Source organism: Pygoscelis adeliae, unplaced genomic scaffold (genome assembly GCF_000699105.1).
Source record: "Pygoscelis adeliae isolate BGI_AS28 unplaced genomic scaffold, ASM69910v1 Scaffold27, whole genome shotgun sequence".
NCBI classification, from domain to species: domain Eukaryota; kingdom Metazoa; phylum Chordata; class Aves; order Sphenisciformes; family Spheniscidae; genus Pygoscelis; species Pygoscelis adeliae.
This window is the reverse complement of record NW_008825410.1, coordinates 4,663,474-4,671,463: the sequence shown is the minus strand read 5'-3', so window position 1 is coordinate 4,671,463 and position 7,990 is coordinate 4,663,474. Positions and strand designations below refer to the sequence as shown.

The window sequence follows — 7,990 nt, the reverse complement described above, 5'->3', positions numbered from 1 at the left end:
CTGCTGAGTTGCTTTTGTACCAGCACGCTCCCTCATTAAAATACACAAAAAATAAAAGTCTACCGCTTTACTGAAAATACATGAAAGAAGGGATGTAGTGAGGGTAGTTAAAAAATAATTTAAAAAAAATAAAAATCATAGAGAGGAAGCTCTGATTCAGTAAGTCGAGTGCCTATGGGCAAGGAGATGCTGCAGCTGTTCATACCACGCGCGTGCAGCGCACCGTAGCAGACAATGGCTGCGTCTCTAGGAGCAAACTAAATGCGCTCTTGCCTTCAGACAGATACGCGTCTGAGTCAAACTGGCATGGAACCAGCTGTGTTTATGCCAGCAAACTTGGCCTTCAAAACCGGGTGATCCCATACGAACTGTGTATGGCCCTGCCTTGGAGCCTTGTGACAGTGACAGCTTGCACCTCCCAAAAACATGCGAGGGAGCGTTCCTCCAGAACACCTGTACAGGCAGTTGTCTTCAGCGCCTGGGCGTGCTTTCATTTCTGAGAGTATTACCTCAAACTAAAACGCCACTGCAGCACCTATCGATGTATTCACCATGCTCTCTGGGTTTCTAATGAGCACGATGTACTTCTTCCAGTTTGAGCTAAAGCATTTTTCATTTTAAATAAACCTGAGAAGAAGCCAAAGACTATTTTATAATATGCATTTGCACAAGATACAGACCTGCAAATAACAAACATGCGCAGAATTAAACATGTATTAAGCAAGAATAAATAACCGTTTATTTAATTCATTCTATATCAACCTCCTTATGGAGGAATAACCATATCATACAATTGGAAGCCCAAAACATTTTCTTATCATTTTAAACACCCAACAGAAATCTTTAGTTGGACTGAAAACTAACACAGTGGCAGAGGTTATTCTTCATTGCTCTGTCCAGCCTCAATTTTTTTTTTCACTATTAATCATCACTGAAGAACAGTCAGAGCACCTCTATTTTTTTTTTCCTTCTCCTTTCTTTCCTTTTTTCTCTCTAGCTGCAAGAGAAGTCACAAAATCTTCAATGATAGGTTAAGGGTTGTGTATTTTCTTAGTCTTAAGAAAAAAGAAAAAGTGAATTTATCCTTTGTGAAACAGTTAAAAATGAAGTTGTATTTAGTTACCAAATGTAATGGCAGAAATTCACCGGGAACTCTAGAAAATGCCTTGACAGATTCAAATTTGGCACAATATATTTCACCATACATTTTGACTTCAGACAGTCGGATGAAGGAGAATTAAGGATGCTGGTCCATTTTTTCATTTAAATGAGAAAAGAAAGACTTTCCGCATTCATATGTGCTGATCATTATGGCACAAGCAGGAGCAACTTTAAACAGCCGTGGAATAATACCTGCCCAGAAGAGAAAGGAAAGTATTCACTGTCATTTGTTTTCAGACTGAAGCGCTGCAGTACCATTTAGTGGTCACAATCTATTGATACCAGAGCGTATCGGTGTAGAAGTGGGATTCTACCTGTCCACATTCCTCAAAACGCTGAAATTACTGGCTGTAGGTATTACCACTGTAATAACCTTATGCACTCACCTATGCCATCCTGTGCGGCCTGCCTGCCTCAAGCCCGCTGTGTCTCTGCCCCTCCTGTCTCTCCATGGAGGTGGAGCACCTTGACCCGCAGGGTGACTTCGCTCCAGCACAGAAGAGGTGGCCCCGGGGGCAGACTGTGTGCCCTCCCCTAAGTGTCAGTGCAAACTTGCTGCTCATGTGGGACAAGCAGAGGCTTGTGACCTCTCAGGTGGGACAACAAGAGGTTCAGGAAGCCCTGAATCCTGAAATGGGTAAAGTTAGGGAGGAGAGGACTCAAGTACCATGCTGGGCTGTACCCTCTGCCACAGGTATATGTCTCAGCCCTTCAAGCCAACTGTTAAGTGAAAAGTGTGATTCACTTGCCACTGTCTCCTAAGACCCACAGCACCTTTACTGAAACGGAAGGATCCTGGTCACGTGTATAAACGGTAGAATTTAGGCGTTAAATGTCTCCCATTACAATCAACTGTGATCTTGTCAGTGGAGTTTAGAAAGTGATTCACCTTACCTAGAGGAAGGAAAATAAGGCTGAATCCACTTGTCTACAGACAGCCACCTACTTCCACTTGAAATGCAAAGCCGTCTGCATGCAGCTAGTACAGATGACGCATGACCTATGGAAAACTTGTGTCCCTTTGGAACCGTAGCAGGAAGCCAGGCAGAATACACCCAAGTCACCTCACCTACACGTGGGCAACTGAACTGAGATAGTGGCTGATCAAGAGAACGTCTCTACGCCCCATTACTCGCATGTCGAGACCTAAATGTAGGTGTCCTCATCTATGAACTACATTCCACCCAAAATAATCTAGTAACATTGATACTTTGTAGTATCATGCATTCTGCTGGCATCAGGGCTCTGGAACAGGCAAATCCTGTTACCCAGCTATGTCATCACTGTACAGCAAGTAAAGCAATTTAATCTCTTTCAGCAAACACAAGTCCTGCAAGTCTTGAACCAACTGTGTAGCCATTCGCACAAGGAACCCCAAAGAACCAATGCAGTGCTGTCAACACCGATAAGTATCTTGGGTTTGGAATGCCTCTTGCAGCTGTCCATTTAAGTATGAACCACTATAGGCTTTTATCTCAATATCATTTTAATCTCGATATCTTGTCATTTCCTCCTTAGGCTACCAGAGTCACACATGACAACAAGCGTGCATTACGAAGGACTTCTGTGCATGGCAACAACAGAGTATTGCCCTAGCCGTTCCACAGAACAGGACAACAGCAGCCTCACCCATCAGGTAGACTCGCTGAAGACAGAAGGACGTGGGAATCTCTTCCCCTACAGCCTGGGAGAAGGGCATGGGGGGAACTGAGTGACAAGTACCGAGGAAGTAAGAAAGCTCAGGGAGATGAGCATCCTGAGGTGGACATGGAGGAAGTCGAGAGCACTCTGTGACTATAAGCATTTCAAATACATTCAAGGCTGAATTTTCAATCTCCAGTTGCCATACATAGAAAGGAGGATATTCAAAAACAAAAAACCTTAAAAACAGTTCAGTTACGAAGTGATACTGTTTTAGTCTGGTAATACTTGGGCTAGTAAATTATTGATAGAACTACCTGAATGGACGTATTCAACAAAGGCCAAGTTTCACCCCCAGGTAAAGATTTGCTTTTGTTTAATGAATGACAGTAGTTCTTCACAAAAAGATATGAACCAGTAATTAGAATTCCTGAGGATGTGTAATCAGCTTGAACATTTACACTGTGAATACCCATTTGCACTGTCATGTGAGGCTGGAAACTCATTCTCTCAGTTCCTGTCACATGTGGTGGCAATCCCAGACTGCCTTCGTGCATACCCAGGCCCACAGAGTGGGAAATGCCCAGCACCACCTGAGTTTCCTCTTAATTCCCATTCAGCCACAATACAGGAAAGGGAGAGAAGGTAGATAGTGAGTGCACTTGTGGATGGCAGGTCTCAAAGAACTCCATTAACAGATAATCACAGCACAGCATACATGTGCACTCCCAAAATGTAACACAGTAACCTCCATATTCATATTTATTTGGATATGAATTGTGGACTGAGCAGCGTGAAGCAAAACTTATAAGCATTCACCATGAAATGCATTTCTTTGAATGGTGGAAGAATGTTTAGTTATAGGTAGGTTGGAGGAAGTAGGAACCTCATACCAAGCCATCATCCAGGAAAAAAATACTCAATTTCATTTGATACGGACTGAAATGGCTGCAGACATCTTGCTAAGCACTCTGATGTTTATTAAGACAAACTTGATAACGGCGATGAACCACAGTGAAGCACAAGTATTTTGGAAGGTAAGATATAAAATACGACTTTCTGTAAGGTACAAAAATAAACATCTAGAAGAGCTAAAGGAACATACCAGCTTCTTTCTCAAATGGCTCTGTAGTCACCACACTACTGCTCTTGAACCCATGGATGAAAACTTTCAGCCTCCCCCATGCACATTAGGCCCCAACACCCCCATGCCTCTATGAAATAATGAGGCATAGACAAATCTACTGTAAAAATGCCCTCCATTCAGAACACAAGCATTTCCACTTGAAGTAGACTCTCAGAGAAAGAAGGAATAATGTATTGAGAGATTGAAGAGAGACAAATTATATGATGATTACAATAGATCCCTACAACTTACTAAACATCACAGCAGATATCTTGAGACACAAAGAAGTTGTAGGGTTCTACACTAATGTAAAAGACAAAGAAATGAGAAAAGACAGAGGGAATTGCAACCATCAGAAGAATAACAGGCACTTCCCAATGGCGTCTTCAGGACTGCCGACAGAAAGTTCGTAGCTCCATGGAGAGAAGTTAGCAGCTGTGGTCTGATACTGTTACTGCTCCAGAGACAGAAGTTTGAGAATAGTCTGGTCTAAGGCTCTGCTTTGCTACAGAGCTGCAATATTGTATTTCGTGAGGGACAGTAGATACAACACCAAATGATCAAAAAATTGTACAAAGATCGTTAAGAAGTGAAGACTTGGTAATTTTTTTATTTCAATAATGTTCTTACAGAAAGGCAGGTTTTCTACTAAAACCTGTATTCCTCAGGCATGCTAAGCTTTACAGCCAAGAAGACCTTCCCATTAGGATGGCAATGGTTGTTCCAGCTTCACCTTGCAGGTTGTCCTAAAAACTAGTTGGGCCCACAGTAGTTCACCACAAAGTTCTCCCAGGGTACATAGACATTCAGTTTAGTTATTGGAGAAGTTCCTGTGCATATGGGGTAAAGAGTATCTGGTAGTTGCAGATTACCAGATTAAGTAGGGTGGGGAGAGCAGCATATAGCTAAACTATCAAAATACTTTTGGTTTTAGTTACCAGATTGGCAACTAGAAACACAAGTTGCATTCTATGGCTATTTAGGATGAGAATGCAAGAATACAGATGAGAATACAAGGGAAGAGAATGCAAGAACTCAAATTTCTGGGAAACCCAATCTTTTCTTCCTGTTTTGCTTGACAGAGCATGCCAAGTAGAAACCTCTGACAGCAGGATTCATGATAGCTGCTGCCAAATATCTACAAATCTGTGAAAAAATTTCCATGTCGTTCTCCAAGAGAATATTCTGGGATCCGGCTAAATCCGCCATGAATTACTGAAAGGACTGGTGATTATCTCAGAAGGGAGTCAATCCTTTTTGGTAACTACAGAAGTGGAACATTCCCTGAAAGATCTTAAGAATTAAAAGAAATCTTCAGTTTCAGGATGAGGTAACAGCAAGGAACTGTTGCTCCAATGCTGGAATGTAATTTTTCTTGTCTCTTATGTCACACTTGCCAGCTCACGAAGTCCCTGTTTTGGGCAGGGCAGTTTGGTTATGCAGTGGAAAAGACACTCATAAGTCTCATGAGGTCTCAGGAGCCTCTATGATCTCTCCTTGATGCCAGAAAGTCCTCTTACAATTGAGCCATAATGATGAAAATAAGGAGGATATTTACTGCTGAGCCTCTCAAGAAAATGGCCAGCTTCGTTGCTGGAGGCTTCGAGTTAGTACCAAGAATTACGTCATATGATTAGTTAGGGCTCACTGGTTTCAGAGGGTTGCCAGGATTTGAAAAAGACACCAGAAGGTATTCCTGGGGGTTTCTTTTCTGTTCCATAAATATGCAGGGTTTAAATGGCCAAGATATCTGATGATGGTCAGGGATACATCTGTGCTGATCAGCAGTAGAAATAACTACTGCATATAGTTCCGGGCTAAAAAGTGATCTTTGCCAAAGCTATCAAAAAGACTAAAAGACAGTCTTTAAGACAGTCCGTGCAAGAAGAAAGACAAAATACATCAAGGAATTCCACAGCTGAATGGAATTGACATTAACAGTGACATTCTGTCTTACTTAATGGCTCAGAGGAACTGAAAGAGCACCAGCTGCATACTAAACTATGTACTGATGTGCTGAACACTGGACACAGCCGGGCAGCAGTGGTCCTTCGGTAGGTTCAGTGAGGGTAAGAAAGTCATGTCAGATGTGTACACTTGTGTGAGTACACATGAGATAATATACAAGTAAAATTTAAAAACTCTTTGACTCATTCAGAACTCATTAAATTGTCAAGATTGTGTTTCTCCATCTGTTTAAACATAAAAATCTAACAAAGATTTTAAATAATGTTTCTAGTTTGATAGAAAATCTAAAGGAAAAAATTCTTGGGGAATAGCTGTTGCATGACCTTGAATGTTGCAAATATTATACAGTATTCAACATAACTACTCCCATCTAGCAAACAAACAAATATTAATATAATTGCCATATCTTCCAGTCCTCTGTAAAAAACTGCATTGAAGTCCAACTTAAAATGACTGCATCATAGGATAGATGGGATCTATCCTGGGCCTAGCATTCCACAGGCCAGTAACAGTATTTTATTATGTGAAATCTGCTTCAGAATATCTATTCCATACTCAGACTGCTTAGTTTCTCAGTAATGCATCTTCTTCAAAGACTAAGAAGGGAGACAGAAAAATACCACTGAAGCTTAAGCTCTGTTTCTGAGACAGAAAGAACCAAAAAAGTTGAGTATAGAAACTAGCATGAGATGAAGAACAAAACTTAGGATGGCTGTTCCTAAATATAGGTGCTGCAACAGTACTGACAGTTTGGAAATTTTTAGCACTGGACTAAAAACTGCACCTAAGAAACTTTCTGAGTCTAGAAACACCTCCATACTGTAGCTTCCAAACCTACAAGCCATTAAATTTCCTTTGTATTTCCAATTCCTTCTGACAAACCCAAGTATTACAGTTTAAGAAATCAACAAATTATTTAAATTTGAAAAAACCTATTTCCTGAACTGAACCTTTTCCCACCATTTTTAATGGCCAATACAGTCATATTTGTCAAGCCCAATCCCTCTATTTTTTAAATAAATCGTGTCCATCTTGGATAGCTGTAGCTTAGTAATTTGTGAAGAGATTACCAAAATTCTCTCTGTAGGTATGCATGTCTGTTGCTTTATATATACAAACTATTCCATAACTAAGAGTGTTCACAGGTATGGAAATATTGTATAACTTATGCATGTTAACATCTATAATCACTTGTTACTGATTAAAAAACTTTCTCTCTAGTCTGAGGTTTTTTTTAGAAAGATATCAAAAGATTTACCAGCAAATAATCCAGTAATCCCATTTTTAGCGACAATTTTCCTCATAACTGCCCAGGTTGATGTACAGTGCCTCTGTGGAACTCAATATAGTACAAGAAAACAGTGAATTAAGCAATATATACAATGCCACAGAAAAATATTTTTAGAAATCAGTCACTTCAGATGTAATTATTAGGTTTAATTAATTTTATGTTAATTTTATCCATACTATTTATAGAGGATGTCAAATTCATACAGTATGCAAATTCATAAAATACTCAAGTGAAAACAGCATGACATGGAAAAACCTGTAGTAACTCCTGGAGTAAGATATATAAACAGAAACAATATTCCTTATTAGAGTAACTGATAGGGTTGAAAAAAGTCATCTAGCTTTCAAATGAGCCAGTCCCTCTCCATGTCACTTTATACATACAGCTAAAAGATCATCACAATTCAGATTTTTAACCAAGAACTTACCTTTATGGTAAACTGAATCTAAAGGTAAGTTTTGAAAATTGGTATCATAAGCATGAATCATAAGAATGAATATAATAATTAAGCTAGGACACTACACGTTACATCTAAGTTTACAAAAATCAACCCCCCCTAAATTTATGTTAGTTTAAGAAAGTATAGGTCTATGAGATGTGGATCGCAGTCCCTTGTAGAGCTAAATCATATACCACAAGCAACCTAACTGCAGCAGCATCAAGAAGCAATCTGCATTGCAGACATATGCAACTGTTTTAAACGGAGGAATTTTTTGCACATGCTGTTTTCATTGATCTGTAATATGAAAGTGGGTAAGAAATTTTTTTTCTAGATGAAAGTCAAAACAGTTTCATAGAATAGA

The 7,990-nt window shown here is 39.8% G+C and overlaps 1 protein-coding gene across 2 annotated transcripts in view; it reads right to left on the bottom strand.

Moving 5' to 3' along the window:
- Window positions 1-736: 736 nt before the first annotated feature.
- SLC25A40 (solute carrier family 25, member 40) overlaps window positions 737-7,990 on the bottom strand; it is a 28,441-nt gene continuing 21,187 nt past the window's right edge. For both annotated transcript variants that reach the window (XM_009330537.1, XM_009330538.1), the window contains exons 10-11: window positions 7,155-7,235; window positions 737-1,353 (exon numbers count right to left, since the gene is read on the bottom strand). In XM_009330537.1, coding sequence (XP_009328812.1) covers window positions 1,238-1,353; window positions 7,155-7,235 — 197 coding nt within the window. In that variant the 3' untranslated portion in view covers window positions 737-1,237. The remainder of the gene's footprint in view (window positions 1,354-7,154; window positions 7,236-7,990) is intronic.